The 18,591-nt window shown below is 48.7% G+C and overlaps 1 protein-coding gene across 1 annotated transcript in view; it reads left to right on the top strand.

Moving 5' to 3' along the window:
• The first annotated feature begins 368 nt into the window (after nt 1–368).
• Nucleotides 369–18,591, top strand: part of LOC144952840 (uncharacterized) — a 42,072-nt gene continuing 23,849 nt past the window's right edge. Inside the window, exons 1-3 of the mRNA XM_078883309.1 lie at nt 369–612; nt 12,887–13,031; nt 16,234–16,464. Coding sequence (XP_078739435.1) covers nt 578–612; nt 12,887–13,031; nt 16,234–16,464 — 411 coding nt within the window. The 5' untranslated portion in view covers nt 369–577. The remainder of the gene's footprint in view (nt 613–12,886; nt 13,032–16,233; nt 16,465–18,591) is intronic.

Raw genomic sequence — 18,591 nt, 5'->3', positions numbered from 1 at the left:
CCTCCACCCCTCCCCCCACCCCCCTCCACCCTCACTCCTCCCTCCCTCCTCCCTCCACCCCCCACCCCCCTCCACCCTCACTCCTCCTCCCTCTCCCCCCTCCACCCTCACTGCTCCTCCCTCTCCCCCCACCCCCCTCCACCCTCACTCCTCCTCCCTCTCCCCCCTCCACCCTCACTCCTCCTCCCTCTCCCCCCACCCCCCTCCCCCCTCCACCCTCCCCCACCCTCACTCCTCCTCCCTCTCCCTCCCCCCACCCCCCTCCACCCTCACTCCTCCTCCCCCCAGACCCCTCTCCCAGGTACAAGCTGTTCGACTCGCGCGCAGAAAACATCAAAAACTCGGCACACGCGGAGCGAGAGCGCGAGACCCTTGATTAATGTTGGTGTTGTTGTTGTTGTTGTGTTATTGTTGTTGTTTTGTTGTTGTTTGTTAGTGGGTGGACCGTCCCTCACCTTCCCTCCCCCACCAACCCAACTTGTACCCGGAGCGGCCTCTCTCTCTGTGTCTCTCTCTCGACCACCACCAACAACAACAACAACCACCACCACCAACAACAACCACAACCACCACCTCCATGGACTCTTCGCTGTCACCCAAGGCACTGCTCAGGTGAGTTTAAAGCGTCGTGAAGCCGGTAGGTTCGTGTGTATGGCGTCGTGATGCCGGTAGATTTGTGTTTGTGTTCGAAGCGTCGTGAAAACGGTAAAACAAAGAATTGCGTTTAAAGTTTGGCGGTTTGGTTAACTACAATACCAGAGACCCATAGACTCATCACACAGAGACCCATAGACTCATCACCAGAGGTGGGACAAAGTCATTGTTATGCAAGTCCAAGTCGAGTCGCAAGTCATCAAATTCATGACTCGAGTCTGACTCGAGTCCAAGTCACATGACTCGAGTCCACATCTCATAGGTGGGACAAAGTCATTGTTATGCAAGTCCAAGTCGAGTCGCAAGTCATCAAATTCATGACTCGAGTCTGACTCGAGTCCAAGTCACATGACTCGAGTCCACATCTCATAGGTGGGACAAAGTCATTGTTATGCAAGTCCAAGTCGAGTCGCAAGTCATCAAATTCATGACTCGAGTCTGACTCGAGTCCAAGTCACATGACTCGAGTCCACACCTCTGCTCATCACACAGAGACCCATAGACTCAGAGACCCACAGAGAGACCCACAGACTTACACAGAGACCCACAGACACACAGAAAGACCCATAGACTCACACAGAGACCCAGAGACACACAGAGAGACACACAGACACACAGAGACCCACCGACTTACACAGAGACCCACATACTTACATAGAGACCCATAGACATACACAGAGACCCACAGACTTACACAGAGACCTATAGACTTACACAGAGACCCACAGACTAACACATACCCAGATACTTACATAGAGACCCATAGACATACACAGAAACCCACAGACCTACACAGAGACCCACAGACTTACACAGAGACCCACAGACACACAGAGAGACCCACATACTTACATAGAGACCCATAGACATACACAGAGACCCACAGACTCACACAGAGACCCACATACTTACATAGAGACCCATAGACATACACAGAGACCCACAGACTTACACAGAGACCCACAGACACACAGAGAGACCCACAGACTCACACAGAGACCCACAAACTTACACAGAGACCCACAAACTTACACAGAGACCCACAGACTTACACAGAGACCCACAGACTTACACAGAGACCCACATACTTACATAGAGACCCATAGACATACACAGAGACCCACATACTCACACAGAGACCCACAGACTCACACAGAGACCCACAGACTCACACAGAGACCCACAGACTCACACAGAGACCCACATACTTACACAGAGACCCACAGACATACACAGAGACCCAGAGACTCACACAGAGACCCACAGACACACAGAGAGACCCACAGACTCACACAGAGACCCACAGACACACAGAGAGACCCACAGACTCACACAGAGACCCACAGACACACAGAGAGACCCACAGACTTACACAGAGACCCACAAACTTACACAGAGAGACCCACATACTTACACAGAGACCCACAGACACACAGAGAGACCCACAGACTCACACAGAGACCCACAGACACACAGAGAGACCCACAGACTTACATAGAGACCCACAGACTTACACAGAGACCCACATACTTACACAGAGACCCACAGACACACAGAGAGACCCACAGACTCACACAGAGACCCACAGACACACAGAGAGACCCATAGACATACACAGAGACCCACAGACTCACACAGAGACCCACATACTTACATAGAGACCCATAGACATACACAGAGACCCACAGACTTACACAGAGACCCACAGACACACAGAGAGACCCACAGACTTACACAGAGAGACCCACAGACTTACACAGAGACCCACAGACTTACACAGAGAGACCCACAGACTTACACAGAGACCCACAGACTTACACAGAGACCCACAGACACACAGAGAGACCCACAGACTCACACAGAGACCCACATACACACAGAGAGACCCACAGACTTACACAGAGACCCACAGACTTACACAGAGAGACCCACAGACTTACACAGAGACCCACATACTTACACAGAGACCCATAGACATTCACAGAGACCCACAGACTCACACAGAGACCCACAGACACACAGAGAGACCCACAGACTTACACAGAGATACCCACAGACTTACACAGAGACCCACAGGCTTACACAGAGACCCACAGACTTACACAGAGACCCACAGAGAGACCCATAGACTTACATAGAGACCCACAGTTTGAATTGAGTGCCATTGCCCCTTGACACAGATGACAGCCCGCTGTTTGTGAGTCAAGGCAGCGTTGAGAAATCACTCTTGCTGGCAGGACTTAGCCGTCAATCATTAACTGCCTCCACGCTAAATGATCGAGCCGTGATGTTCAGTTAAGTTCATTCCGTTTTCATTTATTAGGTGTAGCCCAGAGGTCGCAAACGGGTTTTGATTCCTTACCCGTACCCGTACCCGGCCGCACCAGGGTCGCAAACGGGTACCCGTACCCGGCCGTACCCGTACCCTACCCGAACCCGGCCGGGTACGGGTATCGGGTACCCGATTGCGACGTCTGGGATGAAGCCATGTTGGAGGCGCGGGTGGGTTGATTCTAGGAGCTTGAATTGTGAGAAGAGACAAGACGTTGGGAAATGAGTGACAAACGGTGACTCACCAGTGACTCACGGCCTACCCGTACCCGGCCACACCAGGGTCGCAAACGGGCACTCGTACCCGGCCGGGTACGAGTAGCCGGGTATCGGGTAGGGTACGGGTATCGGGTACCCGGTTGCGACTTCTGGTGTAGCCCTGTGAGCCATGTAGCTCTTGACTCGGGTGCAATCGCAACAAACTAAAAATTAACCCGTAAAAACAAAGTTTTTCACTATAAATCCTTTATATGCGTGACGGCTAGAGTCCTCTCGTCCTCTGGCTTGAGATGGCTGCCACCTATGGGTTAGATGATTGCCTGCCACCATTAAGCAATTGGAAATTAAATATATATATATATTTTTTTCCTAAAAAGTGTAAATTTTGGAAATTTATTTTCAAGAAAATAAATTGTCACGCACAACGAGTCTGTGTGGAAAATGTCAGCTCGATTGGATCACGGGAAGTGGGTTAAAAAACGACCGAAAGATTTGCACGGTCGTAAGCGTGCAAGCAAGCAAGCGAGCGAACTTAATATAAAGGATTTAAAAAACGTGAAAAAGAAACATCTTAAAAGTGACTTACGCGCAACAGAAAAATCCAGGGAAAAAAACATCAAAGTCTTCCAGGTAGAGAAAGCCACCGCATTCCAACGCTGCGTGCGAAAATCCCAGTGGGATGCAAGTCAAACAATAACAACCGTAAGACATCTTCTTGGTTCTTTCGGTAAAGTCATCACGTAGAAGGGAAATAATAAAATAATAAAAATAAAACATAAAATACAATTCTCACGACGTTTCGGCCACAACGCAAAATACGCTGCCAAGCTTGGTGGTGCTCATTCAGACGCTGTCTTTCCGACAGACCTGTTCTTCACCTGAGGACGGCTGCTTGCGTTGTGACCGAAACGTCGTGAGAATTGTATTTTATTATTTATAAAAAACATTTATTTTATTATTTCCCTTCTACGTGACTTTACCGAAAGAACCAAGAAGATGAATTCTCACGACGTTTCGGCCACAACGCAAAATACGCTGCCAAGCTTGGTGGTGTTCATTCAGACGCTGTCTTTCCGACAGACCTGTTTTCACCTGAGGACGGCTGCTTGCGTTGTGGCCGAAACGTCGTGAAAATTGTATTATTTATGAAGTTTTATTTGTATTATTTTATTATCTCCCTTCTACGCGACTACGTATCCAAAGAACCAAGAAGATGAATCCCTGCAGTCACGAGAAAGCTTTCAATCGAAATTTTACCGTTAGACAATTTAGATTAAAGTTATCAGGCCAACTCTACTACAACGAAGAAACATGGCTCAGACCAAAACGTTCTCGAAATATTTTGACGCTGCAAAGGAGGTCCCATGATGGAGTTTTCATTACTCTCACAGTGGAATTGTCTTTCAGCTGTGTACGCCTTTTGGCGTCCTCTGGTTTAACACCTTTTGAGACGAAATAAAGATGTCTCTGGTGTGGACCAATCGGTTTCAAAGCCAATGCATCATACTGGTAGGAAACCTCCTGGTTACACCAGCCCACAGGGATTATTGTGTCCGTCCGTCCGTCGTTCCTCCAAAAATGGGAGGGTGGGGCTGGGTGGAGAGGGGAGGGTGGGGAGGGGCTGGGTAGGGAGGGTGGGGCTGGGTGGGGAGGGGAGGGGAGGGTGGGGAGGGGCTGTGTGGGGCGGGTGGGGCTCGGTGGGTAGGGAGGGTGGGGCTGGGTGGGGCTGGGTGGGGAGGGAGGGGCTGGGTAGGGAGGGAGGGGCTGGGTGGGGAGGGGAGGGTGGGGAGGGGAGGGTGGGGAGGGTGGGGATGAGTGGGGAGGGGCTCGGTGGGGAGGGACTGGGTGGGGAGGGGCTCGGTGGGGGAGGGGAGGGTGGGGGACGGTGGGGAGGGGCTGGGTGGGGAGGGGCTGGGTGGGGCTGGGTGGGGGGTGGGAGGGGTGGGGCTGGGTGGGGAGGGGCTGCTCACCCCGTGGTGCCCTTATAAAACTCAACGTTTCACCTACTCACGCCGGCTTGTGCCCGCCCTCACAGTCGGGCATATTTGCGGAATACACCCACGCCGCCGTTGACCCTGCAGGCCATTGACCGAGCAACCCAACGTTCCTACCAGCTCCCTGCGCAGGAATGTGTTGTCAGTGTGTTTTTTGTTTTGCATTCTGACCACAAGTATTGTGGTTAATGCACCAGGTGATTCCTTGTTAAAAAAAAAAGGTTTAATTTTGTTGTTTTAACATCTTTACACAGCTGTTTTGTTGCCAGAAAAAAGGGGAAAACCGATTCTCCTATAAAAAAAAACAACAACGTCACAGTGTTTACACTATGAGACATCTCCTTTACAAGTGGCAAAATCTAGTGTTAGGTTTTAACCCTTTCAACTGGTACAAACACTGACATCTTTATACAAGGCATCATGTTTGCAATCACCACAACACAAGCAGTCAAAATGCAAACAAAAAGAAACAACTCTGATGATGCCTTTTGGCGTAATCTTGCGTGACCTGGTCCAACACCAATGTAGACTAGGCTCTAAGTAAAAGCTGTCTCGGGTGTGGACCAATCAACTTGAAGGACAGTGCATATCATTATCATCGTCAGAATTTGTACCAGTTGAAATATGTAACTCTGTGATGTCTGTCTGCTTATATGTCTGTCTGTATGTCTCTGGTTCTGTGTTGTATCTGTGTGCCTATGTTTGTCTCTCTGTGTATCTCTGTGATGTCTGTCTGCTTATATGTCTGTCTGTATGCATCTGGTTCTGTGTTGTATCTGTGTGCCTATGTTTGTCTCTCTCTGTGTATCTCTGTGATGTCTGTCTGCTTATATGTCTGTCTGTATGCATCTGGTTCTGTGTTGTATCTGTGTGCCTATGTTTGTCTCTCTCTGTGTATCTCTGTGATGTCTGTCTGCTTATATGTCTGTCTGTATGTCTCTGGTTCTGTGTTGTATCTGTGTGCCTATGTTTGTCTCTCTCTATGTATCTCTGTGATGTCTGTCTGCTTATATGTCTGTCTGTATGCCTCTGGTTCTGTGTTTGATCTCTCTCTCAAATGTAGCATTCTCAGGAAGAACGTAATCAACCAGGTAGGGTGTTGACTGTTATGTTATCCGACTCTCTGTTGTAGTAGTGTGTAGTAGTGTATAGTGTAGTGTAGTAGTGTATTGTAGTGTGTAGTGTATAGTGTAGAGTATAGTGTAGAGTAGTAGTGTGTAGTGTATAGTGTAGTGTAGTAGTGTATAGTGTAGTGTAGTAGTGTATTGTAGTGTGTAGTATAGTAGTGTATAGTGTAGTATAGTAGTGTATTGTAGTGTGTAGTATAGTAGTGTATAGTGTAGTGTAGTAGTGTATTGTAGTGTGTAGTGTAGTAGTGTATAGTGTAGAGTATAGTGTAGAGTAGTAGTGTGTAGTGTATAGTGTAGTGTAGTAGTGTATAGTGTAGTGTATAGTGTAGTGTAGTAGTGTATAGTGTAGTGTAGTAGTGTATAGTGTAGTGTAGTAGTGTATAGTGTAGTGTAGTAGTGTATAGTGTAGTGTAGTAGTGTATAGTGTAGTGTAGTAGTGCATAGTGTAGTGTAGTAGTGTATAGTGTAGTGTAGTAGTGTATAGTGTAGTGTAGTAGTGTGTAGTGTAGTGTAGTAGTGTATAGTGTAGTGTAGTAGTGTATAGTGTAGTGTATAGTGTAGTGTAGTAGTGCATAGTGTAGTAGTGTATAGTGTAGTGTAGTAGTGTATAGTGTAGTGTATAGTGTAGTGTAGTAGTGCATAGTGTAGTGTAGTAGTATATTGTAGTGTGTAGTGTAGTAGTGTATAGTGTAGTGTAGTGGTGTATAGGTAGGGTGTTGACTGTTATGTTATCCGATTCTCTGTTGTATTACATTCCATTTCTAAGTATACTAGATTTGTGTTTCTATTTCATTAAAACCGAGTTACCATGTTGCGTTGTTGTGTAGTAAACATCGCCCATCCCACCCACTGCTGCTACTCGCTAACAGCACTTGCCCCGGCAGTCCTTTGCAGGCTACACGGGGGACCTTTGTCTTTGTTGATTACTGACCTTGGTTGCGTCACTGACGCTATGGAATTGCTCAATTAGGGGGGTGGTGGTGGGCGTGGTGGCGTTTGGTGAAGGGGTCCATCAGCTGTTCATCGCGGTTGTGGCCACGTGGTGGTTTTGAAGGCACACTGAGCAGAGTCCAGAGCGAGGACGGCTGCTGATAGTGCTGCTGATGATGGTGCTGCTGATGATGATGGTGATGATGATGATGGTGATGATGATGCTGATGATGATGATGCTGATGATGCTGATGATGATGATGCTGCTGATGATGATGCTGATGATGATGATTGTGGTGCTGATGATGATGATGCTGATGATGATGGTGCTGATGATGATGGTGCTGATGATGATGATGATGATGCTGATGATGATGGTGATGATGATGCTGATGCTGATGATGATGCTGATGATGATGGTGATGATGATGCTGATGCTGATGATGATGCTGATGATGATGATGCTGATGATGATGCTGCTGATGATGATGCTGATGATGATGCTGATGATGATGCTGCTGATGATGATGATGCTGATGCTGCTGATGATGATGCTGATGATGATGCTGCTGATGATGATGCTGCTGATGATGATGATGCTGATGCTGCTGATGATGATGCTGCTGATGATGATGCTGATGATGATGCTGCTGATGATGATGCTGCTGATGATGGTGCTGCTGATGATGATGCTGCTGATGATGGTGCTGCTGATGATGATGGTGCTGCTGATGATGATGCTGCTGCTGCTGATGATTGTGGTGTTGATGATAATGATGATGGTGCTGATGCTGCTGCTGATGATGATGATGGTGGTATTGCTACCAGCCATGCTTATGATGGTGGTGATCCAGTCCACAGACATGCAGAGAGACCCATCGACTTACATAGACACCCACAGACTCATCACACAGAGACCCACAGACTCATCACACAGAGACCCACAGACTCATCACACAGAGACCCACAGACTCGCACATAGACCCATAGACTCACACAGAGACCCATGGACTCACACAGAAACCCATAGACTCACACAGAGACCCACAGACTCACACAGAGACCCGTAGACTCATCACACAAAGACCCATAGACTCATTACACAGAGACCCACAGACTCACCACACAGAGACCCATAGACTCATCACACAGAGACCCACAGACTCATCACACAGAGACCCATAGACTCACCACACAGAGACCCATAGACTCATCACACAGAGACCCATAGACTCATCACACAGAGACCCATAGACTCATCATAAAAATACCCATTGACTCATCATACAAATACCCATTGACTCATCACACAGAGACCCATAAACTCATCACACAGAGACCAATAGACTCATCACACAGAGACCTATAGACTCATCACACAGAGACCCATAGACTCATCACACAGAGACCAATAGACTCATCACACAGAGACCCATAGACTCATCACACAGAGACCAATAGACTCATCACACATAGACCTATAGACTCATCACACAGAGACCCACAGACTCATCACACAGAGACCCACAGACTCATCACACAGAGACCCATAAACTCATCACACAGAGACCAATAGACTCATCACACATAGACCTATAGACTCATCACACAGAGACCCACAGACTCATCACACAGAGACCCACAGACTCATCACACAGAGACCCATAGACTCATCACACAGAGACCAATAGACTCATCACACATAGACCTATAGACTCATCACACAGAGACCCACAGACTCATCACACAGAGACCCACAGACTCATCACACAGAGACCCACAGACTCATCACACAGCGACCCACAGACTCGCATAGAGACCCGTGGACTCATCACACAGAGACCCACAGAGTTGTGTGTTGTGTTTGCATTATGGCTGCAGGTATTGTGGTCTATGCAAACATGACTCCTTGTTAAAAAGGTGTCAGTTTTGTTGCCAGATAGAAGGGTAAAACAACTATTATCATATTTTGCTACTGGCAAATGAGGTTCCAATGGTGTAAATGCTTGCCCCGAGCTCTCATACTCTGATGGTGCATTGTCTTTGAGTTGTGCGCCTTTTGGCGTCATCTGGTCCAACACCATGTGAGACTAGGCTCTAAGGAAAGCTGTCTCTGGTGTGGACCAATCAACTTCAAGGACAGTGTATACATTATCAGAGTTGTGTGTTTTTGTTTGAATTATGGCTGCAGGTTTTGGGGTCAATGCAAACATGACTCCTTGTAAAAAAGGTGTCAGTTTTGTTGCCAGATAGAAGGGTACAAAAACATTTATCAACTAGTAAGTATTTACGCTATTTGTCGTGTGTTGGCGGGTTTTAACGACACGTTTATATTTTCTAAAGCCAAAAACCTCCAATATGGATCCTCAATTTTCTTGAGCAGATCTTCTCAGTCTCGGATGAGCAATGATCTCATTTTCTTAGTTTTTTTCGGTAAAGTCACGTAGGTAAAAAAATTAAATTAATTAAAGTAAAAGCCACACAGAACCTCACAAAACTAATATCCAGGGCCTACCTCGGCTCCTCCCACCCTCAACCAGTATATATACAAGGACTGTTTTCTTGAAATTTCTCATTTACTTGATACAGCTGTCGTGGCTGTGACGGTTCCACCTGAAGACGGAAGCTTGTGTTGCCTCCGAAACGTCGTGATTTTTATTTTATTTTTATTAATTTTTCATCTACGTGACTTTACCGAAAAACCATAAGAATATGAATCCTTGCAGTCACGAAAGCTTCAAATCTACAACTACGAGTGTTGTATCATCGTCGTCATCATATATACAAGGACTGTTTCCTTGCAATCTCTCATTCACTTGATACAGCTGTCGTGGCTGTGACGGTTCCACCTGAAGACGGAAGCTTGTGTTGCCTCCGAAACGTCGTGATTTTTATTTAACTTTTATTAATTAAATTTTTTTACCTACGTGACTTAACCGAACAGGTCCCTGCGGGGTGGGCTGGTAGGAACGAATAACCAATGAATATAAGCATAATGTATTATGACACTTGTTTAGCCAAGAAAGCCTCACTGAGTGTAAAGGTTTTTGTAGGGTCCTGCCAAGTGTTTGCAGTAGGGGGCGATGCTGCTACACCTAATCGGACGATACGAAGGAAGAGTTTGAGGCCTAGTTCTAGGCTTTAGGCCTAGCTGTAGGCTTTAGGCCGCTGTGAGTAAATTTTTAATTTAAATGTTTTAATTATTAATGTAAAAGCTTTAAATGTAAATATTTCTATTTAAAAACATCAGGGAATGTAACATTGTTAAACATTAACTCCCTTTCACACACGCGGGGGTACGATACGAAGGGAGAGTTTGAGGCCTAGCTGTAGGCTTTAGGCCTAGCTGTAGGCGTTAGGCCGCTGTGAGTTAATTTTTAATTTAAATGTTATAATTATTAATGTAAAAGCTTTAAATGTAAATATTTCTATTTAAAAACATCAGGGAATGTAACATTGTTAAACATTAACTCCCTTTCACACACGCGGGGGTACGATACGAAGGGAGAGTTTGAGGCCTATCTGTAGGCTTTAGGCCTAGCTGTAGGCTTTAGGCCGCTGTGAGTTAATTTTTTATTTAAATGTTTTAATTATTAATGTAAAAGCTTTAAATGTAAATATTTCTATTGAAAAAAAACATCGGGGAATGTAACATTGTTAAACATTAACTCCCTTTCACACACGCGGGGGTACGATACGAAGGGAGAGTTTGAGGCCTAGCTGTAGGCTTTAGACCTAGCTGTAGGCTTTAGGCCGCTGTGAGTTAATTTTTAATTTAAATGTTTTAATTAAAAACTATGTCAGGGAATTATAAGGGAATATTACACTTGTTTAGCCAGGAAAGCCACTGAGTCTAAAGGTTTTTGTAGGGTCCTGCCAAGTGTTTGCAGTAGGGGACGATGTTGCTACACGGACGGACGGACGATATAATCTATTGTAGGCTGGTTCACTTCGTTCCTACCAGTAAAACAACCTAAGAATATGAATCCTTGCAGTCACGAAAGCTTCAAATCTAAAACAAAGATTTCCTTCCGATGTGGGGCTGTATTTGTTTTGTTACGCATTGGAACATCAGGTTTGTAAATCTTTGGCAGCCCATAAAGTAATTAGCGAAGCTATCAACAGAAAGGCGTGTACCGGATTCAATGCTATTGTGGCAAATGCTGTGGTGGTCAGACAGGACGAATGATCGGCATGGTCGTGGTGAGGTCGGTATTGGTGGCGAGGGTGGATCAGTGTCACCAATTGTGGTGGTGGTGGCGTGGTGGTGGTGTTGTGGTTGTGGTGGTTGTGGTGGTGTGATGGTGGTGGTGTGATGGTGTTGTTGTGTTGTTGTGGTGGTGTGGTGGTGGTGGTGTGGTCGTGGTGGTGGTGTGGTGGTGGTGGTGTGGTGGTGGTGGTGGTGTTGTGGTGGTGGTTGTGGTGGTGGTGTGGTGGTGGTGGTTGTGGTGGTGGTGTGGTGGTGTGGTGGTGGTGTGGTGTTGTGGTGGTGCTGGTGTTGTGGTGGTGGTGGTGTGGTGTTGTGGTGGTGCTGGTGTGGTGGTGGTGGTGTTGTGGTTGTGGTGGTCGTGGTTAGTTCGGTGTCGGCGAGCGGGGTGGATCAATCTCACCACGTGCGTTGGTGGTGGTGTTGTGGTGGTGTGGTGTTGTGGTGGTGGTGTGATGGTTGTTGTGATGGTTGTTGTGGTAGTGGTGTGATGGTTGTGGTGGTGGTGTAATGGTTGTGGTGGTGGTGGTGTTCTGGTGGTGGTGGTGGTTGTGGTGGTGGTGGTGTGATGGTTGTTGTTGTTGTTGTGGTGATGGTTGTTGTGGTGGTGGTGTTGTGGTGGTGGTGTGATGGTTGTTGTTGTGGTGGTGGTGTTGTGGTGGTGGTGGTGGTGGTGTTGTGGTTGTGGTGGTGGTGGTGGTGTTGTGGTGTGGTGGTGTGATGGTTGTTGTGGTGATGGTGGTGTGATGGTTGTTGTGGTGGTGGTGTTGTGGTGGTGGTGGTGTGATGGTTGTTGTGGTGGTGGTGTGATGGTTGTTGCGTTGGTGGTGGTGGTGTTATGGTGGTGGTGGTGTGATGGTTGTTGTTGTGGTGGTGGTGTTGTGGTGGTGGTGGTGGTGATGTGATGGTTGTTGTGGTGGTGGTGTTGTGGTGGTGTTGTGGTGTGATGGTTGTTGTGGTGGTGGTGGTGGTTAGGTCGGTATTAGTGGCCTGGGTGGATCAATCTCACCACGTGCGTTGGTGGTGGTGTGGTGGTGTGATGGTTGTTGTTGTGGTGGTGGTGTGATGGTTGTTGTGGTGGTGGTGTGATGGTTGTTGCGTTGGTGGTGGTGGTGGTGTTATGGTGGTGGTGTGATGGTTGTTGTTGTGGTGGTGTTGTGGTGGTGGTGATGTGATGGTTGTTGTGGTGGTGGTGTTGTGGTGGTGTTGTGGTGTGATTGTTGTTGTGGTGGTGGTGGTTAGGTCGGTATTAGTGGCCAGGGTGGATCAATCTCACCACATGCGTTGGTGGTGGTGTGGTGGTGTGATGGTTGTTGTTGTGGTGGTGGTGTGATGGTTGTTACGTTGGTGGTGGTGGTGTTGTGGTGGTGGTGGTGTGATGGTTGTTGTGGTGGTGGTGTTCTGGTGGTGGTGGTGGTTAGGTCGGTGTCGGCGGCCGGGGTGGAGTTGACCCGCCGGGTGTGGCACGGCACGGCGGCACCACCGCGACCGTTCCGCGTCTGCTGCTCGAGCCGTGCCAACCGCAAGGGGGTCATGGCTGCCAGCCTCCACGAGCTACTCAACAAGGTGAGGTGACGTTTCATTGTCCGCCGCTGCCGACGTGGCTTGTGGTTGGTGAGTTTCGGCCACGTGACGTAGCCCCGCCTCGCCGTCAGCCTGCACTGTACTTATGGCGGGAACTCCAAACTCAGCGTCCTTGGAAATGGCGGGAAACGGCATCATATGTTGGCCGCCACCGCTCCGTGCAGCTCCTCCCGCCCCCAGTCGGGTAATCTGTTCCAGTGTGGCGGCTGCAGCGTAGAGCAATTCTGCCAGTCGAGAGTGGGCCAGCCGCAGTCCTTCAGACGACGGTCCCCACTCGTCTTGACGTTGCGGTGTGGGTGGACTTGCCTCCTGCTGCTCGAGTCGGCCCTCAGCCATTTCTGGCTCAAAGTCGGCCGTGGTTTCCTCCGCCCCCGTCTCTCTGGTACGAACTGTCCGTCGTGTCTCCATCCTTGTAGAACCACTTCTGACACCAGAATGTAGTAAGGTTCCCGGAGACTTCACAACGTAGTTGGAGGCACACGCTTGTTTATTAACACCAGCGAGCAACAGGCAACTTACACTACTCGAAGGGGTATCGGCCCCTTCACCCGTCTACGCTACGGAACACTACAGCCTGACTCACAGCTAGCTCACAGCGAGGTTACGGCACCCCGAATACCCAGTCCGGCTCTTAGAAGAGCGTCGGTCCTGGGCTCTTGGGGCCACGCCGCTGGCTCGTCTGGTCGGCCCTGAAAAGGGCAGCGATCCCAGGGAGTTCCAGGGCCTGTCTAGCGAGTCTTCTCTCTTCACTGGTTACAGCTTAGCACTAGACCCCGAGCCGTCCGGCTCGCCGCCTTAAATAGCCATCCCCCCCCTTGAGGGGTGGGGCTGTGTGGGATCCCAGCTCCGCAATAGCCCCCCAGGATAACAACGCGGACGTCGCAGTAAACACCTTCTTCTAGATTTGAAGCTTTCGTGACTGCAAGGAATCATATTTTATTTTATTTTCATCAAAATTAATGAAAATAAAATATTTTATTTTATTTTCATTAATTTTGATGTTTTACCTACGTGACTTTACCGAAAAAAACCTAATAATATACAACACCTTCTTCGCGTCCCGATGTAGCCACGCCCATTGTGTTTGTTTGCCATCCGCGGCAAGTCTAAATCCGGCCGTCTACAACGGCTCTACACTACTGACCAGAGGTGTGGACTCGAGTCATGTGACTTGGACTCGAGTCAGACTCGAGTCATGAATTTGATGACTTGCGACTCGACTTGGACTTGCATAACAATGACTTTGTCCCACCTATGAGATGTGGACTCGAGTCATGTGACTTGGACTCGAGTCAGACTCGAGTCATGAATTTGATGACTTGCGACTCGACTTGGACTTGCATAACAATGACTTTGTCCCACCTATGAGATGTGGACTCGAGTCATGTGACTTGGACTCGAGTCAGACTCGAGTCATGAATTTGATGACTTGCGACTCGACTTGGACTTGCATAACAATGACTTTGTCCCACCTCTGCTACTGACACTACCGCTGATGACGCTTCTGCTGCTGCCGCTGCTGCTGCTACTACTACTGACACTACTACTACTACTACTGACACTACTACTACTACTGACACTACTACTACTACTGACACTACTACTACTACTAACACTACTACTACTACTGACACTACTACTACTACTACTGACACTACTACTACTACTGACACTACTACTACTACTGACACTACTACTACTGACACTACTACTACTACTACTGACACTACTATTACTGACACTACTACTACTACTACTGACACTACTACTACTACTGACACTACTACTACTAACACTACTACTACTACTGACACTACTACTACTACTACTGACACTACTACTACTACTGACACTACTACTACTACTACTGACACTACTACTACTACTGACACTACTACTACTACTAACACTACTACTACTACTGACACTACTACTACTACTACTGACACTACTACTACTACTAACACTACTACTACTACTGACACTACTACTACTACTGACACTACTACTACTACTGACACTACTACTACTACTACTGACACTACTACTACTACTACTGACACTACTACTACTACTACTGACACTACTACTACTACTGACACTACTACTACTACTGACACTACTACTACTACTACTGACACTACTACTACTACTACTAACACTACTACTACTACTGACACTACTACTACTACTGACACTACTACTACTACTACTAACACTACTACTACTACTAACACTACTACTACTACTGACACTACTACTACTACTGACACTACTACTACTACTACTGACACTACTACTACTAACACTACTACTACTACTACTGACACTACTACTACTACTACTGACACTACTACTACTACTAACACTACTACTACTACTACTGACACTACTACTACTAACACTACTACTACTACTACTGACACTACTACTACTACTACTAACACTACTACTACTACTAACACTACTACTACTACTACTGACACTACTACTACTACTACTGACACTACTACTACTACTGACACTACTACTACTACTACTGACACTACTACTACTACTACTGACACTACTACTACTACTAACACTACTACTACTACTACTGACACTACTACTACTACTACTGACACTACTACTACTACTAACACTACTACTACTACTACTAACACTACTACTACTACTAACACTACTACTACTAACACTACTACTACTACTACTGACACTACTACTACTAACACTACTACTACTACTGACACTACTACTACTGACACTACTACTACTACTGACACTACTACTACTGACACTACTACTACTACTAACACTACTACTACTACTAACACTACTACTACTACTGACACTACTACTACTACTGACACTACTACTACTACTGACACTACTACTACTACTGACACTACTACTACTACTACTGACACTACTACTACTACTGACACTACTACTACTACTACTGACACTACTACTACTGACACTACTACTACTGACACTACTACTACTGACACTACTACTACTACTGACACTACTACTACTACTGACACTACTACTACTGACACTACTACTACTGACACTACTACTACTGACACTACTACTACTACTGACACTACTACTACTACTGACACTACTACTACTGCTACAATCGCTGACGATGCTTCTGCCGCTGCTACTGCTACAGTCACTGGACGTGCTACCGCTCCCGGCGTCGGGCGCGGTGAAGAGCGCGGTGAAGGGCGCGGTGAAGAGCGCCGGTGTGGTGAGTGCGGTGAGCGCGGTGAGCCGGGGTGCGGTGAGCGTGGTGCTGGATGAGGACGGTACGGTGGTGGACACGGAGGAGTTTTTCGACTCGCTGGACGACAACGTCACTCTCATGGTGCTCGCCAAGGGAGACGCCTGGAGCCCGCCAAGGGTGAGGTGCACGCACCGGGTGGTGGTGGTGGTGGTGATGGTGGTGGTGATGGGTGGTGATGGTGGTGGTGGTGATGGTGGTGATGGTGGTGGTGATGGTGGTGGTGGTGATGGTGGTGATGGTGGTGGTGATGGTGGAGATGGTGGTGATGGTGGTGATGGGTGGAGATGGTGGTGGTGGGTGGTGATGGTGGTGGTGATGGTGGTGGTGGTGGTGGTGATGGGTAGAGATGGGTGGTGATGGGTAGAGATGGGTGGAGCTGGCTGGTGATGGGTGGTGATGGGTGGTGATGGTGGTGATGGTGGAGATGGGTGGAGATGGTGGTGGTGGGTGGGTGGTGATGGTGATGGTGGTGGTGGTGATGGTGGTGATGGTGGTGATGGTGGTGGTGATGGGTAGAGATGGGTGGTGATGGGTAGAGATGGGTGGAGATGGTGGTGGTGGTGGTGGGTGGTGATGGTGATGGGTAGAGATGGGTGGAGATGGGTGGAGATGGGTGGTGATGGTGGTGATGGTGGTGATGGTGGTGGTGGTGGTAGTGGTGATGGTGGTGGTGATGGTGGTGGTGGTGGTAGTGGTGATGGTGGTGGTGATGGTGGTGGTGATGGTGGTGGTGGTGGTGGTGGTGGTGATGGGTAGAGATGGGTGGTGATGGGTAGAGATGGGTGGAGCTGGGTGGTGATGGGTGGTGATGGTGGTGATGGTGGAGATGGGTGGAGATGGTGGTGGTGGGTGGGTGGTGATGGTGATGGTGGTGGTGATGGTGGTGGTGGTGGTGGTGATGGTGGTGATGGTGGTGGTGATGGGTAGAGATGGGTGGTGATGGGTGGAGATGGGTGGTGATGGTGGTGATGGTGGTGATGGTGGTGGTGGTGGGTGGTGATGGTGATGGGTAGAGATGGGTAGAGATGGGTGGTGATGGTGGTGATGGTGGTGATGGTGGTGGTGGTGGTGGTGATGGTGGTGGTGGTGATGGTGGTGGTGATGGTGGTGGTGATGGTGGTGGTGATGGTGGTGGTGATGGTGGTGGTGGTGGTGATGGTGGTGATGGTGGTGGTGGTGGTGATGGTGGTGGTGGTGATGGTGGTGATGGTGGTGGTGGTGGTGATGGTGGTGGTAGTGATGGTGGTGGTGATTGTGGTGGTGATGGTGATGGTGGTGGTGGTAGTGGGTGGTGTGATGGTGGTGATAGGTGGTGATGGTGGTGGTGGTGGTGGTGGTGGTGATGGTGGTGGTGGTGATGGTGGTGGTGATGATGGTGGTGGTGGTGGTGGTGATGGTGGTGGTGATGGTGATGGTGGTGGTGGTGACGGTGGTGACGGTGATGACGGTGGTGACGGTGATGGTGGTGACGGTGATGGTGGTGATGGTGGTGATGGTGGTGATGGTGGTGGTGGTGGTGGTGATGATGGTGGTGATGGTGGTGATGGTGGTGGTGATGGTGGTGATGGTGGTGATGGTGGTGGTGGTGGTGATGGTGGTGGTGGTGGTGGTGGTGATGACGGTGGTGACGGTGATGGTGTGATGGTGGTGGTGATGGTGGTGATGGTGGTGATGGTGGTGATGGTGGTGGTGGTGATGGTGGTGATGGGTGGTGGTGGTGATGGTGGTGATGGTGGTGGTGGTGGTGATGGTGGTGGTAGTGATGGTGGTGGTGATTGTGGTGGTGATGGTGATGGTGGTGGTGGTAGTGGTGGTGTGATGGTGGTGATGGTGGTGATGGTGGTGTGGTGGTGGTGGTGGTGGTGGTGATGGTGGTGGTGGTGATGGTGGTGGTGATGATGGTGGTGGTGGTGATGGTGGTGGTGGTGGTGATGGTGATGGTGGTGGTGGTGACGGTGGTGACGGTGATGACGGTGGTGACGGTGATGGTGGTGACGGTGATGGTGGTGATGGTGGTGATGGTGGTGATGGTGGTGGTGGTGTGGTGATGATGGTGGTGATGGTGGTGATGGGGTGGTGATGGTGGTGATGGTGGTGGTGGTGGTGATGGTGGTGGTGGTGGTGGTGGTGATGACGGTGGTGACGGTGATGGTGGTGATGGTGGTGGTGATGGTGGTGATGGTGGTGATGGTGGTGATGGTGGTGGTGATGGTGGTGGTGGTGGTGGTGGTGATGATGGTGGTG

Source organism: Lampetra fluviatilis, chromosome 70 (genome assembly GCF_964198595.1).
Source record: "Lampetra fluviatilis chromosome 70, kcLamFluv1.1, whole genome shotgun sequence".
NCBI classification, from domain to species: domain Eukaryota; kingdom Metazoa; phylum Chordata; class Hyperoartia; order Petromyzontiformes; family Petromyzontidae; genus Lampetra; species Lampetra fluviatilis.
The sequence above is the reverse complement of the archived record's forward strand: the minus strand, read 5'-3'. Positions and strand labels throughout refer to the sequence as shown.